The sequence below is a fragment of the Alexandromys fortis genome, unplaced genomic scaffold (assembly GCF_014885135.2).
Source record: "Alexandromys fortis isolate MF-2015 unplaced genomic scaffold, M_Fortis_MF-2015_v1.1 scaffold_159, whole genome shotgun sequence".
NCBI classification, from domain to species: domain Eukaryota; kingdom Metazoa; phylum Chordata; class Mammalia; order Rodentia; family Cricetidae; genus Alexandromys; species Alexandromys fortis.
Window position 1 is genome coordinate 47,252 of NW_026068031.1, and position 18,288 is coordinate 65,539.

Here is an 18,288-nt window from a genome sequence, read left to right on the forward strand (position 1 = left end):
ATATACACACACACATATGTGTGTGTATATAGTTTCAAATGCTTATGCTGCTTTTGTCTTTATGATATTTAATCTTGGGAACTTTTATCATCTACCAAGTTTTTTTGTCAAGGCTCAACATTGGAAGCAGGTGGAGACGGGACGCAAACACAAGCAGCTGCAGGGTCAGTATGATTTGAGGCCCAGTCCCTCTCACTGAGTCTGAAATGCCTCATCATTCTGAAATACCTTAGCCTGCCAGTCCCAATTTCATGCCACCAAAGGAAGCAGGTGGTACCTGCCAGGCACTAGGAAGTACAGCGATATCAGCAAATGCTACATTAGCAAACTGTCTTCTTTCCCTCACAGAGGCACCAAAGTGACAACACATGAGGCAGAATAATAATACCACAGCGAGAGTGTTAATAGGCAAGCTAGGAAGCCACACACACGGACGCCGGTCATCATAAAACCGAGAAGGGATTCCAGCAAAAATGTGGCAATTTGGCACCGGCATCCTGTCTGTCCTTTCCTCTCTATAGTGCAGTGCTGAGCAGGCGCGAAGAAACCCGCACTCCAAGGCTCCTCGACATGGAAACAAGACAACCCATGCATTCAGTGTCCTGCTTTATCTGGAGTCTATCCATGAGCCTGGTTGCTGTCACAACTGCCTACAAGTGCGGCATGACCAACAAAACCTAGCCAGTGAAAAACAAACGGTAACAGACCAAAGCTGCAGTTCTCCTAATTAACACCAGGGGGAGCAAAAGAATAGAAAAGGTTTGAGATGTCCTTGAACCTCCAGGGCTAACTGATGGTCTCTGGTGAGTAAAACCAAAGACGCAGCTGCTCTTTAAATGTCCAAATATAGGCCCTAAACTTATAAAGCATCAAGATTAGGAAAAATGGATCAATCAAAAGATAAAAAGAAATTAATTAAAATTGAAAGGTTATGCATAAGTCAAAAGAAAATAACAACAGATATGTAAACAATAAAAAGATGTAAAAAGAAGGTGTTTTTTTTTTAGCTTAATAACAGAATGACCAAATTGAAAAGTTATTATGTAGGTCCCATAGCAGACTGGTGAAGAAGAAGCAACTGAAAAACTGGAAGCCAGATCATCCAAAGAGATCACATTTGAGAAACACAAAGAAAGAATGAAGAAAAGCCAAAGACAGTCCGGGAAGCAAGTGATGGGTCACACCTCTGACTCCAGCGTCTTAGGTGGGGAGCAGAAGAATGTCACTCAGTGACAAGAACTTGCCTTACTTGTAGAAGGCCCTGGCTCAACACCTAACAGTGCAGAGAGAGAGGGGGTGGGAGGGGGTAATTACTGCATACAGGTTACTATGGGGGGCAAAAGACAATTCTATGTTAATGGGTAAGCAGTTTGTGAAGATACAATGTATACAATTCGGGATGCAACTTGCAACATCAGTAACATCTGTAAAACGAGCTACAACAGAAGTTAAGCTGTCTGCGACCTAAGCTTGAATGCTATAACTTGTTTTATGCAATAAAATAAAACTGGAACATTGCACAAATCATTGAGCTAAAGCAGGAAGGACGTGGGACAATTTGGCGATCCCTCATTCCTATGCCCCAAGCTTACAGTGTTGCCTCATCCTTGCTAAAGTCCACCATCAGCCGAGAAGGAAAGGGCTTCTGTGGAGCGGGGGTCAGGGCAGGCACTGTAGGGTGGAGGGTGACACGGTGATTTGTGATGGCCAATACTGATTGTCCACCTAACATGAAAATACTCTAGGCATGCCTCTGAGGAGGCTTCGATATTGAGTTAACTGAGATGAGAGGACCTACCCTAACTGTGGGCGTTCCACAGGCTGGAGTCCTAGATTAAAAACAAGAAAGGGAGCAGAGCACCAGCCTTCCTTGGTCACTATCTGCTTCCTGATTGAGGATACAATGTGAGTAGCCATCTTATTCTCCTGCTGCAGCCTCTTTCCCGCCATGTTGGCAATGCCCTCCCTCAAACTGTGAACCGAGACAAGCTCTTTCTTCGGGTATTTATCACAGCAGCAAGACAAGTGTCTGGTACGGGGCTGGAACATGCTCCAAGTGGAAGAGAGCTTGCACGTCCAGGACCATGCTGTGTCAGGAGTAACAACTCACACTATCTTAAGTGTAAATGCATTGGTTTGCTTACCCGAGAAGCCCATGGGTGGATACAGCATTCCAAACAGTTGGAGTTTAGCACCGAACTGATACCCCTCCAGCTCTGCCTCTCACCCACCTCTTTTTCACTTCTCCTTATTGTCCAGGTGCTAAGCGAGAAGAGCAAGAAGAACCTGAAGCCCGAAGCCCCCCCCTACAGTATTCCAAACGGAAAGTGAGCTTCCTCTCAGCACCTGAGGCTTGGGGGATTTCCTTACCCGTGTGCCCTCCCTGAACTACAGGAAGAAGTAAGTAATGGTACTGGCTCTATCTAGAATAGGGGCCAGCAATGAGGATGGGGTGGGTGCAGGCAGTGAGAGGGTACCAGTGATTGACAGTTCTCCCAGCATAGGGGAAGTAAGAGTCTCCTAAGTCATTAGCAGGTGTAAATAATGAATATCATGGCCTCCAAGGGGTAGTACAACTGACAGTGGAGACAAGGAGGCTGGAAAGTGGATTGGGTGGTTAGGAGAGAGGAGGGAGGGCTGAAGGATCTTACTTTTCAAAATATAGTTTGGTGACGTAATTATGAAATTAAAGGGAGATATGTTATTAGTCTGGGGAGGGGAGAAGATAACATGAGTTAAAATATGAAATGCACACTATGTCTAGATATGAAATAATTTAAAATCTTCACATTTCCTTTTTATTTATTTATTTTATTTATTTATTTTGGTTTTTTGAGACAGGGTTTCTCTGTGTAACATCCCTAGCTGTCCTGGAACTAGCTCTTATAGACCTGGCTGGCCTCGAACTCACAGAGATCCGCCTGCCTCTGCCTCCCGAGTATTGGGGTTAAAGGCGTGCACCACCACCGCCCACATTTTCTGTAGTAGAATATTTGAAGATTATTCTGAGAAACATTAATGATCGCTTCATAATAAGAGTCCTGGGAACTCAGAGCAGTGAAAAGGAGACAGATTTATTTTCAGTTCTTCAGACTCTGGGCCTCAGCCTGGACAAAAGGCGAAAATTTATTTGGCGCGTCAATTTGGCTTGAACAATTGTTTTTCTATTCCTAATCGCGTTTCTTTGCCTCCCGAATTCCTGATTGGCTAAGCTCTTCACGAAGGTATGGGCTTCTTTGGGTTTAGTATTTCTCCTTCTCCAGACTCCCCCGTCCTATTGGTTCAGGAAGCAAGACTTCATCAAATATACAATATCCTGGGGCTTGAGACACCTTCCTTTTTTAATACAGGGGCTGAGTCACGTGGCAGACTCTGAAACTGCTCAGCCCTGGGATGAGCAGACAGTGCAGGTGCCAGCTGCTAACCAGGGAAGACAGGGGCCCAGGGTCTCCTGCTCCTCTGTGATTCTCTGATGATCAGTACAAGCACCCCATGCTGAAAACGGAACGTAATGATTTATGTCTTACATATGGATGGAAACAGATGACGGAAATGCTATAATTCTTCTCAGGTAAATTGTGCAGTTTGGAGCAATTAGCCGAACATCCTCAAAATAGCTTTGATTTGGTCCGCATGTGATCAAACCCTGAAAAGCTTCAATTTGAATGAACGAGGTTCAAATATCCATGTCTTGTGTCTGCTCAAGAAGCAGAACTGAAGGAAGAGACCAGGAAAGCACCAGCCGTCGCCTTAGGAGGTATGCCCGCTCCAGGACGAGTCTGCAAAAGGAGGAGGCTTTGAAGATCAGTGGACAGCGAAAGAGTGAGAGACTCCAAGGAGCAGAATCCATATCAAGACCCAGAGATGATTCAGAGCTGAAACTCTTACGGAGCGGGAGCACCATGGACGGAGCGGGAACACCATGGACAGAGCAGGAGCAGCATGGACAGAGCGGGAGCACCATGGACGGAGCGGGAGCATCATGGACGGAGCAGGAGCACCATGCTACCACAGTTCTTTCCCTCCAAGTACTTCCCCCTCCCACGCCTGCCTCAGCAGTAATGAGTTATGCCATGAGTAGTGGGACCCCACACGGGACTCTGAGGGGTGTGCTCATGGCCTGCCTGTTCTGGATGAAAGGTGAAGGTCTGATGCTGGCGGATTGAAGGTCCATGATCACTAGACACCGACTGTGGCTCAGTCAACCTTCTCCCAGAGGTTTCTGAGGAAGAGGATACCTGAGGACCCCGATGGAGGAGATACCAAAACACCACTTTACATGCATCTAAGTAAATGCCGTACTTGTTAGTTTGGGATTCTCTTTTTAGGGCCAGCAGCCGACACCAATGGCTTCCAAGGGACTTTCCCTCGTGAGCGAGGCACCAAAATGGCTTTACTTTTGATGAGAGATGCAAACAATAAAACATACAGGTGATTGTGCACCTGAGGAGGAGAAAGCAAGATAGCCAGATCCCAAAAGGAGGCCCTGACTCGGTTTACCTGTGCCAGCCAAATGAAGCAGAAGAAAGAGCTAAACTATGTAGGGGCTGATGCCTCTGCTTTTATAAATGTGGACCAATTCATCTCCTTGGATCTGACCAATAGACTGAGCAACACCCCACCCCGGCAGATAGGAGAAAAGGGAAAATCTGGGGCTTCCCTTTCCTACAGCACCTGCTCTTTCTAGGGTGTACAATGGACCAGCATGCGAACTTATCAGAAACATGGAGTTCAGCCCCATCCTAAATGAACAGCATCAGCGTGGACGGCACTTTTTTTTAAGATCTTCGCGCAATTCAAATGTGTGTCAAAGTCTGAGAAACATTAAATTTCTAGCTCCTAGATTCACTCTTTGCTCATTTCCTAAAATAATGCTTGGCAGATGGTCAATAATTAATGAAAGGATATTTGAGAAATTCTTGTTGGCACCTCTTTAATTGCATCTGAGGGGAAGCAAGCATTTCTGGGAAGCTAGAACACACGACAAATGGGTGGCCTAGCCAGACAGAAGCATAGTGAAAACAAGCAAATAAAATCATTCCAGGCACTGCCAAGTGGGACAGATGGGCATAGTAACTCCTTTCTCACTCCCTCCCCTCATGGTCTTCCCTCCCTGCCTCACTGGTGCTCCCCTTCATTCTTAGGAGTGCTAAGGTCTTGTGTTGACTTCTGCGTTGTATGCAAGGAAATGTCACGTGGGTTCTCTGCTTCTTAAAGCCTGCCCTGTCCTTCAGTCCAAAATGGAAGGCAAGACATAGCAGGGAAAATAGAAAAGGCTCTTTTTCATGTCCTTATTCTTACCTTTAATTTTATAATTTTTTTCTCTCTGTGTGTGTTTATGGGTATACATGTATGGTGTGCGCGGGTATGTGCACACATATATGCCGAGGTCAGAAGTCAGCATAGATCACTCTCCACCTTATTTCTCCAGCCAGGATCCCTCACTGAACTCAGAGTTCACTGATTGAACTAACTAGACTGGCTGGCCAGAGAGCTCCAGACATTGCCCCTCCCCCCACCGTCTCTGGCTCCTCAGCACTGGGGTTATATAGGCTTGCTTGCACAGCCAACATGTTATTGACTGAGCCATCTCCCCAGCCCTACGCCTTACCTTTAAATAGTTGATGTGACCTGATGTATGATTTTTTTTTTTTTGAGACATTACCAAATCCAAGGTCTGGATCTTTATTCAATATTTGTCATCTACAGCTCTGTCTACCCAAAGGACTTTTCTTGGGGCTAACAGTAGAATCTCAGAGCCCTCATTCCCAGCCTCTTCTTTCTGCTCAACCTGATAAACTGCTTGAAAATCAAAAGGGCCAGGAGTTGGCAGATAATTGTGAATTATTGGAGTTCTGTCACAACGTCATTATGGGATCTCACCATGGTAGGACTTAAGGCTTAATATAGTTAGCATCTGCCAAGGACTTATACTGTGCTTCCCAACAAGCCCAGGGGTCATAACCCCACCCCCACCTAATGAGCGAGGAAATATGAGGTTGCCCAGAGTTGAATAACTTGCCCAGGAAGCAACCAGGATAGAATTCCAGGCCACACTGCCCTGAGTTCAAGGCTTCTTAGCCACTGAGCAGACAGAGCGCCTCGTTTGGTGGAAAACTGTAGGCTCATTGTGTAAGCAGAGGCTCTTTTCCCTCTGTAGTCCTGGCACGAGGCTCCAGTGGGATTAAAGACAGCAGAGCACTTAGAAAAGGAACATTCTATAAAACACAAGGTATAATTTCGGATACCGACTTCAGATCCAGTTAAAAGGCTTTAGTTCTCTACAAATGGTAACTACACATGTGAAAACATTCATCCTTAGCATGAAATATATCCCGGTTAAGATGATGTATATTTTTTTATTATTTACCAAATTCAAGAATGTTTATACAAGTTTTACTTTTGTTACTAAGGATGCTGTTTGTTTGTGTGTGTGTGTGTGTGTGTGTGTGTGTGCGCGCGCGCGTGTGTGCTGGGAGCACAGGTTTGCCCCACCTTTTATATTTTTGTTATTCTCTCTCTCTCTCTCTCTCTCTCTCTCTCTCTCTCTCTCTCTCTCTCTCTCTCTCTCTCTCTCTCTCTCTCTCCTTCAGACAAGGTCTCCCTTAGGTGAATCCAATTTGAAGCACACACTTACTGCTTGGCTCCTGAGTGTTGGGAATGTGGGCAGGAGCCACCACATCCAGCTCCGTCACATTTTAAAAATCAAACAAACAAACTGGGTGCTGGGGAGATGACTGAGTGATTAAAGCACTAGTGAACACCGGGTTGGCTTGGGGGCCCACCCTTAGTGCCAGCGATTGGAAGGTGGAGACAGTGGATCCCCAGAGCTAGCTGGTTAGCTAGAATAACTGCTTCCTAGGCTCTGGGTTCAACTGAGAGACCCGCCTCCGTGAAAAAGATGGAGAACATCAATGAAGACTCCCAACATCAACCTCAGGCCGCCACATGCATGTGCACCTGCATCCCACGCCTGTGTGTTCACACACACGGGAACACTCACATATACATGAGGGAGAAAGAGCACAATGACAGTATGTTTCAAGACTTTTTGTTTTGTTTTTGTTTTTCAAGACAGGGTTTCTCTGTAGCTTTGGAGCCTGTCCTGGAACTAGCTCTTGTAGACCAGCTGGCTTTGAACTCACAGAGATCCGCCTGCCTCTGCCTCCTGAGTGCTGGGATTGAAGGCGTGTGCCACCACCGCCCGGCCAAGACTTTCTTGATCTGGGTATTAAACTCAGTGGTAGAAAGTTTGCCTGGCACAAATGAGGCCCTGGATTTGACTCAAAGCCCTTTAAAATTAACGTAATTTTAGAGATAGGAAAATAAGTAATAACAGAAGAATAAATATGAGTAAGTGTAAAGAGCGATGCAAGAGACTCTGGAACAGCATTGCTGGGTTCAGAAACCAGATTTCTGACTGAGCTGAGCCTGGTGGCACACGCCTTCAATCCCAGCACTCAGATCTCTGTGAGTTAAAGGTCAGCCTTGTCCACAAAGTGAGTTCCAGGATAGCCAAGGCTGTTACACAGAGAAATCCTGTCTCAAAAAAACCACACACACACACACACACACACACAGAGAGAGAGAGAGAGAGAGAGAGAGAGAGAGAGAGAGAGAGAGAGAAACAACAACAGTAAAAGGCAAACAAAAAACAGATTTGCTACTTACTAGGAGTAGAATTTCCACAAGTCTTTGTGGCATGGTGTTCAAAATTAGTGTAGCAGCATTTATTTCACTAGACTATTAAGAAGGTAAAATGACTTATCTATAAAGTGCTTAACCCAGTATCTGGCATAGTGTACAGTAAAATGCTCTCTGGCTACAAAGCAATTGCTTCCACACCCTATGGTACAGACATACAATAAATAAGCCATTATATATAAGGCATAGGGGTCCAGTTTAGTGGTCGAGCACTTGTTAGCATGCATGACGCCCCAGGTTCAATCTTCAGAACTACAATGGGGAAGCAGTAAAAGAATATACAATCACACAAAACAAGAAGTTTTTTTTTTAAGGTAATGAACTCTAAACATTGTCCCATAGCACTTATATTTGTTAAAGCACTAGTGAACACCGGGTTGGCTTGGGGGCCCACCCTTAGTGCCAGCGATTGGAAGGTGGAGACAGTGGATCCCTAGAGCTAGCTGGTTAGCCAGAATAACTGCTTCCTAGGCTCTGGTGACAATGTAAGCTGGGAGTAGGGGGTGTTGACAGTTTTCTGTGCTGCAGAGCGGCAGGTCAGTCTGGTACCTATCACTGCCGGTCTTGCATACACCCAGCACTTCCCACATGCTTGTGAGTGATGTTGATACTGCTGGTCCAAGGCCTGACCTTTGGAATAGGACGCCTTCACAGCAGTGTCTCTGAGCCAGTCTTGGAGCTTCGAAAGCACTGGGTTACTGGATCTAAGTCTGAGTTTCTGTTTTAAAGGGCCTGGATTCTGACCTTAGAATTTGAATATAGTAGTGTCCCAGGAGATGCTGATGCTGCACACAATCACAGTAGAGCATCTTTTCTCTCTTAGCATCATAAATGACATGAGACCCTAAAAACGAATCTATATTCTTCACTGCCTATAAATCAAATCCAAGCTCCATCCAGAAACTCCTGGAATTCCTCATTCCCACTGCCACAACGTCAAGTCATTATGCCCTGAATACACCTGAGATATCAAACATCACAGTTCTACGAACATTCCTAGCCTTGGCTTATATGTAGCTTCCTCCTGCCCACCCGTTCAGGGTCCTCAAATGCTGTTATCCCCATAAGGCTCACAGCGCTCCGCAGCAGTTTCTGTTACTCCCCCAGTGACACTTTCCAACCTCTGCCTGGTCCAGTGATTGCTAATGGGGACTGTGTCAACCAGCAGGAAACTGGGCACTTCTGAGGTGCAGAGGGGGCAGGAGTAACTTGTGCCCGTTTTCATCTGCCTGCGGGCCTCATCCCATCTCCAGCACACAGTGGACACTCACGACTGAGAGAAAGAATGTAGGGGAGGATCCTCCCCAGGAAGGGCGCGGAACTGTCTAGTAATGGAAACTGGAACCCTGTGCCCGCCAAGCCTGATGACCCACAGTAACAGGTGTTTCCATCTCCGATTCTGTGATTCATTCTGCATAGCTGCGAACGCACATAAGCGTAAGCACACACAGGCTCCTGGAATAAAACGCCGGGCACGCAAACGTGCACCCAGTGTCCTAGGCGCCCGGGAGACACACCTCAGCGACAACCTGGATCCACAAAGGGGAGGCCCTGCCTCCTAAAATAGTAATGTCTTACCGCAAACAAAACAAGCAATGGCTCCCGTCTTTTTTACCCCATTGCTCCCCGTTGCACCTTTCTTTTTAGTTCTAAAGAAAGCTGTTGGGGTGACCCCTCCTCCCGTCCTCCCATACACACGCACCCCTCCCCCACTGCCTCTTTCGGCCACGGCGAGTCTCAGAAGGTTGGATGAATGAGAACTAGGGGAACCTTTTTGCCGTTAATCCTCCCCTCCGTTGAGCAAGCCCAGCTTCTTCCGGGTCAGCGACAATCACCACCACCACCCTGTTCGGGCCTCGCTGTCCCCTGCACCACGGCCAGGCTAGCACAGGGTCCAGTAACCAGCGGCGGCTGGTTGCGGGAGCAGAAAAGGGCGGGGACGAGGGCGGGCGCCACCGAAGCGGGGGAGGGAACTGGGAGGGGAGCGCTCGCAGGAGGAGGGAGCTGCCTCCGGCGGCTGGCGACGAGGATGGGAGTGCGGGGCAAGCGCGCGGCGCCCTGGGTCACGGCCGCGGCGGAGTCTGCCGGGCGCTAAGCCAGCGCCCGGCGCTTTTAAAGCCGGGATCCCGGCGAGCTCCAGGCGCGGGCGGCGGCCGGATGGAGAGGAAGGCGGCCCGAGCCTCGGGGAACCCTAACCCGCCCGCGCTGGGCGAGGGGCCGCGGTCCGTGCCACCGTCGTGCGTCCCGGGCGGCGGAGGGGCCCCGGAGCGAGGCCAGGCTGGGGCGGCGGCCGAGCCCGCCGAGCTCATCCGGCGGGCGCATGAGTTCAAGAGCCAAGGGGCGCAGTGCTACAAGGACAAGAAATTCCGCGAAGCCATCGGCAAATACCACCGGGCGTTGCTGGAGCTGAAGGGGCTGCTGCCACCTCCAGGGGAGCGGGAACGGGACGCGCGGCCAGCTTCCCCGGCCGGAGTCCCCAAACCCAGCCATCTCTCGGAGGAACAGAGCAAGACGATTGAAGCCATCGAGGTCGACTGCTACAACAGCCTGGCAGGTGAGCCGCGCCCCGCCGCGCCCCCTGCCCCCCTCCCCCCCTCCAGGGGCCCCGCCCGGCCTCGCGTCTGTCCCCTGCTCTGCCGACCAAGTCCCTCTGGGTCCCAGAGCGCCAGTGAGGTACACCGCGGCGCTGACTCCCTCCTGTGACAGTGGTGCTCCAGGGAGGAGACCTGGGAGGGAGGCGCTTGAGAAAAAGTGTGACTTTCAAGATGATGCCTTCCAAAGGCCATAGTCATCTCGAGTCTCTTCCCTTACATACATGGTAAATCTTACCTTTAAATGGCTGGACAGACAGAGGGCGACCCAGCGGAGTCTGGCAGCGACAGCTACTGCTCACCAGTGAACCTGGGTTCAAAATATAGAGGCAGCGCCCAGGTGTGTCCCACAGGCCATGGGTTCTATGGACAGTCAATGCACCTGTCTGCCCCACTAAGGTATCACCCGCTCCAAAGTTGATCTATGCCTTCCCTTCTGTATGCATCCGGTGGGAATCGGCCTTTCCCCAAGTTCTCTTGCCCTAGTAGCAAAGGGGATTTTTTTCAGGATGTCCTTAACAGCCTGAGCAAAATGGATTCCAAAAATGCTACTTTCTTCTCTCCGGGTCTTGCTGGTTGCTCCAGGTTGCCAATTCGTGGTAGGTAGGTTTCTAGCCCTGCTGAATTCTTGCTCTTCTTCATGAAGTTTATCTGTTGGGCTAAAGGTGTACATTTTACAATGTACTTTAGGGGTGAGGCATATATATATATATATATACACATACATACATACATGTGTATATATATATGGTATAAAATCTTTACAGTCTGTTAAAAAGGAGAACTCTGGGTCTTTCAAAGGACTTTCTGTGAAATATGGGAAACGAAGGCATGAGCAACTTGCCTTACAGTGACAAAACCACTCTTCTCTTGTCCAACCCTGTGTGCTGGGATTTGGCATAGTCAAACTTCCCTGGTAGAATAGAAGGACATTCGTTTCTAACCTTAGAAGTTGCCTGAACTAACTATGGACCTGTTCCAGCAAGGAGGAGGGGGATGACCAGTGGATGTGTCTGGAGGCTGGAAATGCCCCAACTAGGCTCTATTCAGAAGTGTAGACCTACTGTGTTCCCTTTGAGCACCAGCCTCCCTCTGCCTTTACATTACTCCACGTTTGAGGTCATCTTTAGGCAAGCGCGCTCTGCTGTGCTACCATGGCCCTACAAGGGATCATCTTTACTAGGGAGAAACTGAGCCTGGGGAGACACTTTATACGTTGTGAAGTAGCTTCCAAAGGTAAAGAATCAATACCAAGTCACAGAAATGGTGATATTGGTCCCAGTGTTACAAATAATGGCGCCAGAGAAGATCGTGGTGCTGAAAGATGGAATTCTGTGAGTCCGAAAAAGGACACTTGATTCCTCTGTTTCCTGTAAGCGGCTGGCATACTGGCTGCTGCCCTGCTGACTAAAGGGCAGAGCGGCTGGGAGCGGAGGCACTCTGGATGGCTAATGCAGTGATTTTGGGGTGCTAATGGAGCCTGCCTCCAGTATTAGCCATAGGTGTTCCAGAACCACATTCACCCCACGCTTCTGGCTACCAGCCAGTAAGTAGCACTGCCTGCCCTCCACCCCACAAATGGCTACATTTCCCTGGTGAAACTCAAGATGTGTCCTTGGTCAGGCCAGCCCAGTCAGGGCAGGGCTGAGGTCTGGTCAGCCCTTCTATCCCCACCACTCAAACACTTTGGAAAATTTCCCTGGTGACAGAATGGAAAGAGATCCTAGCAGGCTTTCCCCCAGCTGCCTTCTCTGAGACCCATCCCTTATTAATATTAATAACTTAGTATGTGTACTACTAAGAACCTACATGCACTTTTTGAGACAGGGTTCACTATGTAGCCCTGGCTGGCCTGGAACTGTACATGTAGATCAGGCTGGCCTTGAATTCAGAGGTCCCCTTGTCTCAGAGTGCTGAGATTAATGGCATACAGCACCACACACACACACACACACACACACACACTACTGAAAGAAATATAGCCATTTGTCTTACAGGAGGGTATCCCGAGGCTCCAGAGCCTTCCATCTCCAAAAACAATGCCTTTGCCATCACAACTTGATGCAGAAAGCCAGCATCTTCCAGACCCCTCCTGTTACCTGGTACCCAGACTCTGGGGGACTCTCAAAGCCTACATTTCAAAATTCTTTGGGGGAGCCCTCAGTCCTGGTCATCAGGAAAGACGAACATACGGGACCTTGATTCAAGGCTCCGCGAGTACCACCCGATGTCTTCAGATCTCGCATAACCGTGTGAGTGATGACAAGATGCACAGTTTTGTCAGGGTCTACACCGTGTGTGGAACATTCATCACCTGGCAGGGAGGCTCGGCACAGGAATCACTTTGACGAGAAGCCTGACATTGTTCTCTTTGCATTGTCACATGAAATCACATCAAAGCCCAGTCTCTCAGAAGTCCCAGCTAGCAGCACATAGTCCTTTCTCGTGGGGTTATCAAAGTAGTAGATACCTATATAGATATTTTCTTCTAGAAAAGAGCAAAACCTTGAAAGAACTGCAGAATGACCTCTAAATCCACCTCCTGAAGAAATCTGTGTTTAGTTGGGTGGTGGTGGCGCACGCACATCTTTAATCCCAGCGCTTGGGAGGTAGAGGCAGGCGGATCTCTGAGTTTGAGGCCAGCCTGGTCTATAGAGTGAGTTCTAGGACAGCCAGACTACACAGAGATATAGTGCTTCAAAAAAAAAAAAAAAAAAAAAAAAAACAAAAAAAAGAAATCCATGTTGAATGTGTGCCTCTGTGTGTGTGTGTGTGTGTGTGTGTGTTTACAAAGCAAGGCTCCTTGCCCTTCTGTGTATACAGTAACATATTCTGCTCTTAACCCCACTTACCATTGTGTCAGAAGCATTTTTACGCTTCATTAAAAATATTTTCATGAAGATTATTTTAAACATAAAATAAAAGACTTAAGTGCATATTCTCAGTTATCTTTGGATAGAAAGGAAAGAAGAAAGACTCGTATTGTTTTGCTAGGGCTAGCACAGTGCAGGCTGTCCCGTGAGGTAGCTTTTACCCTGAGCCCTGGCTAACAAGAAAGAGGGAGCCAAGAGCAGGTTCATTCTGGCAGAGAAGCAGCTGACCCTTCCTTCCATCGGGGATTTGGTGGCCCCTGGACAACCTGATGATGTGGTTCTTAAGGCCCTGTCCTTCACATAGAGCCATATGTAGAGATAGAGGCGTGGCATTGGGAAGGAACTTAGAATAGCCCAGAAACACCTAGAGAATTAGAATGTGTTGCTAAGGGCTGCTTTCTCCAAACAAGCGGCTATGGTGAGGCATCTGGAGAAAACTTACACAAACCTTCATGCTCTGTCTACAGAACCCTCAAGAATAGCAAGGGAGATGCTAGGATGCAGTGAGAGGTGTTAGTCTAACTCCCATTTGAATGTCCCTGGAAGCCCAAGAAGGCTGTGCAAACTCTGCAAATGGCCCCAGGTTATTGTCTGTTCTGACTCAGATTTCATTTTGGATGGGAGGACACTGGCTAGCTGTGCAAGGCTAGGGTTTTGCATGCCTTGTTCTCTGGGAAATTCAAGGGAATGGCATTTTATTCAATAGAAAAGCTAATCTAACCTGCCCAGGAAGACTGAGGAATCTGAGCATTCCTGAGGCCACAGAGCAAGCTTGCATTTGTCATTGACCCTGAGCAAGACACATGATTCTCCTGGGGCCTTAGAACCTTGTGAAGGATAGAATTTTTCCTCTTAGGGCTCTGGAGGCTGCATCTGGGGTATGGCGACAGAGGTGCACCACACATTGCTTTATTGATATTTTCAAGACCCACGATTTAAATGGCAACAGTGGGGATAGGTGCCACTGGATCCCAACAAAAGCTGGAAATCTGTGCCCTGATATTCCTCATGGCCTGCAATAAACACTTACCATTTTGTTCTATTGCCATTTCTCTACCTATGTAGAGCCATGTTGGGGAGATTTGTTTTCTCTTCCCAAAGGGTAGACAGTATCATATCAGTCTCAACTTTAGACCACAATATAAAAGGAACAAGTTCATACCAATAGAAATCCTGGAATAGTGTCCTCTGAAACCACCTTTATTGGCTCTGGTAGACATGTCTCAAAGTCATGGGGTCAGGGCTGGGCACACAATATTCAGAACTGTTCTAGTTGTTTGTCAACTTGACACACACAGGCCAGGATCATTTTCAAAGAGGGGACTTCAACTGACCAAATGCCCCATCAGGTCTGTGAGGTGTTTTCTTGATTATGATTGATGTGGAACAGCCAAGCCCAGTGTGGGCTGGCGGTCCTGGGTTATATAAGAAAGCAGGGTGAGCAAATTATAAAGAGCAAGCCATTAAGTAGCCCCCCTCCATGTCCTCTACCTTAGCTCCTGCCTCCAGGTTTCTGCTTGAGCTCCTGCCCTAGCAACCTTCCTACACAATGACCTGAGGTTGGGATGAGTAAGCCCAAATGAACCCTTTCCTCCCCAAGTGGCTTCTGGTCACAGTGTTCTATCAGTGCCTTAGGAACCTAACTATGTCAAGAGCACAACAGGAAAATATGGAACTTGAGCCGGGCAGTGGTGGCACATGTCTGCAATCCCCGTACCTAAGAGGCAGAGTCAGGCCAGTCTCTGAGTTTGAGGCCAGCCTGGTCTACAGTTTAAGTTCCAGGACGGTCAGGGCTACAGAGAGAAACCCTGTCTCTAAAAACAAACACAAGAATAAAAAAAAAATAAAAACAAAAGAATATAGAACTTGTTCAAGAAGCAGGGAAATCATATCCCTAATGATCCTAAAATATAAAAATTTTACCTGGGACATGACTGCAACCAAGTACTTGGAAGGTTAAGGGAAGAGGGTCATGAGTTCAAAGCTAGCTCTCCTCATCTAACCTGGTCTATATAGTGAGTTTAGGGCTAGCCAGCCTTGTATAGATAGGCATTCAAAATTAGTCAGTCTAGTCTATACAGTGAGTTCATGGCTGGTTACATAGTGAATTCAGACTGGACTGTCTCAAAAACAACCCAACCAAAACAAGGTAAAAGATAAAACTTTTCTTTCATGGTTATTCTCTCTTGACATGTTTTTTTTTTAATTTGTTTTTAATGTCATTACAAGTAAAGTAAGTTAAATTTTTATATTGGAAAGAATTTCACTGTTCATCTGTGTTCTTTACAATATCAGTTTTAAATGAGACTGACTACTTAGCTTGAATGTGGAATCAAAAATTTCACAATTCATGTTTTGTAGTTCTTACAGGCATGCATAATTCATTCCTACTGGAACAGTAGGAAGGCTACACAAGCGAACTGTTTTTATTTAACTTCCTTATATGCATATTTTATGTGCAGATGCCATATGCACCCTTCACACAGGGTTCTCTGATAAGTAACAAAATGGGACTGAACCATGGGTTGCCCTATCCTTCCCTTTCTGCCATTTCCAGCAGAAGTAGTTGGCTAAGCCGAGATTCAACAGAAATAAGAAAGGATTGTGGTCGGATGTTTCTCTTCTACCCACCTGTTCCCAAATACCCTGCAGTTGCTTCCCAGATGATTGACTCAAAGGCTTAATATAAATGATAAATGCTCAGCCAATAGCTTAGGGTTATTAATCATTAGCTTTTACATTTTAAGTTAACCCATATTTGTTATTTACACTCTGCCACATGGTGGTACCTCTATTAGCATGGACATTTATCTCCTGCTCCCTCTGTCTGTCTGGTGACTCCTGACTCTACCCTTCTCCATCCCATTATCCTTAGTTTGGTTGCCCCACCTATACTTCCTGCCTGGGTACTGGCCAGTCAGCATTCTATGAAACCATTTCGAGTGACAAATCTTTACAGTGTACAAGAGGATTATCCCACAGCAAAGGATATGATTGGCTTCTATAGGACATTTGTGTTACTTAGAACATCTCCCTTCACCCCCTGAATTTGAAAACGTTTCTGGTTTAAGGGAGAGTGTGTGATCTCTTGGGTTTGCCAGTGTGTCCACTTAGTTATAGATATGACCTACTCACATTGAACTCTGTGTCGTGCATGGATCTGCCAGAGTCTGTGCCTATGGGGTACTGTGAATTCATATGTGAATGGGGCTTCAGAGAACAGCACTACACTGGTCTCTGGTGCACGTTATATGGTGTCATCAAACCTCCCCTACAAAATGCAAACTCAGAATTGTTGAATGTGAAGAAGGCACCGGAACAATATAGAACCACGCACTGGCTGCTTCTGAACAAGGGCCCTAGGCAGCTTCATAAGTGGTTTGCCTTTGAGGGCAACCCTCAATGAGACTGTAGGAGATGAAGGGATGCATCTAAAATGTACAAAACTAGGTGTAGATGCTGAGATGAAGTTTTAAAAAAAAGAGAGTATTCAACAAGAACAGACATGGACCCAGACAGCCTGCATAGAGGTGGAGGAGTTACAACTGTGATTGAACGGCAAAGAGGACTTCAGAGACTAGTAGCAAACAATTACCTGCTAGCCAAAAGATGAGCTTCGGGGCAAGAATTTGTGGAGAAGGAGGAAAGAGAGACTCAAAGCCACTTTTTTCTGGGACTGTCGTGTAGGTAGCATTTGGACAATGTGTCTTAAAGACCTTCTAAATGCAGCTTCTAAAGCCATCTTCCAAAGAAAGGTAGAAGGATTAAATGTGCAAAACACATTCAGGAAAGACACTGGGAAGAACAGTCTAACCTTGGACTTTGGGCTGAGTCTCTAAGGTGAACTCTGAAGCTCCTTCGGAGGGAGGCCTCCGTGGGACTTTGTCAAGCAGCCTCTAGGCAGAAACTCTTGAAGGGATCTTAAATCCAAATTCCCTACAGCCCAAATACTCAAGAAGGTCTGTGCAAGATGCAAAGATCTGACAGCTCTACAGACAGACAGGAAGAAACACCAAGGTACAGAAAAGCCAAAAGCTGCTCCTGGAGTGTTAACGGTTGGATCCCAGCTGCAGAGGGAAGCTGTCCATCTCACCATTCACTGCACTCATTCGCCACCAGGCTGCACCTGTTCCATACAGCAAGGATGAAAACTGGGTGTCTCAAGCAAATAGCCCAAGACTTCCTGATGCCCTGGAGTCAGGTGCATGTTGAAATAGTTTTCTATGGGGCTGGAGAGATGGCTCAGTGGTTAAGAGCATTGCCTGCTCTTCCAAAGGTCCTGAGTTCAATTCCCGGCAACCACATGGTGGCTCACAACCATCTGTAATGGGGTCTGGTGCCCTCTTCTGGCTGCAGACATGCACACAGACAGAATATTGTATACATAATAAATAAATAAATATTTAAAAAAAAAAAGAAATAGTTTTCTATTTCAGCCTAGATCATGGGTATGGCTTAGTCTCAATCACAGCACAGTAACATGTGCCCTAGCCCAGAAAACAGTGTGAGACATAAAAAGACCAAAGATGGGGGCAGAGAGATGGCTCTGCTGTCAAGAGCACTTCTTACTCTTGAAAAGGATCTGAGTTTGGTTCCTAGCACCCACTCTGAGTGGCTCACAACTGCCTGTAACTTCAGTGCCACAGGGATCAGTTTTACATCTTTGGGCTTTAGCACCCATGTGCCATACCCACAAAAACACATGATTAAACAATAACAAAATAAATCTTTTTCTTTAAAGGCCAAAGACAATCTGGCATCTCTAACCTCTGCAGGCATTGACTTAGGTACAAAAAGGTGCCTCCTTGAAATTTCTCTTAGTTCATCTGCTTTCTTCTTTTGCAACAACACAGCCTACATCTCATTGCTGTTAGAAGGATACACTTTGACATTTCTAGGGCAACTCCCTTGTCCATCCTTTTGTCGTTTCTTCTGGAACTTATGCATCCCTTTCTGGGATTGTGTCTCGAGGGACTGGGTTTCTCATTCTCTGGAACTTGTGTGACCAGACAGAACTGGTGTGTTAGTGACTTTTCATGCTGTGACAGAGTCTGTGACAGAAACAAATTAGGAAAGGAAAGATTGACTGGGGCTCATAGTCCAGCAGGCTGAGAAGGCGG

General features: G+C 47.0%; 1 protein-coding gene across 1 annotated transcript in view; it reads left to right on the forward strand.

Moving 5' to 3' along the window:
- Positions 1–9,714: 9,714 nt before the first annotated feature.
- The window catches only part of Ttc9 (tetratricopeptide repeat domain 9), a 40,207-nt gene continuing 31,633 nt past the window's right edge, over positions 9,715–18,288 (forward strand). The window contains exon 1 of the mRNA XM_050164649.1: positions 9,715–10,258. Within this exon, the coding sequence (XP_050020606.1) occupies positions 9,862–10,258 (397 nt within the window). The 5' untranslated portion in view covers positions 9,715–9,861. The remainder of the gene's footprint in view (positions 10,259–18,288) is intronic.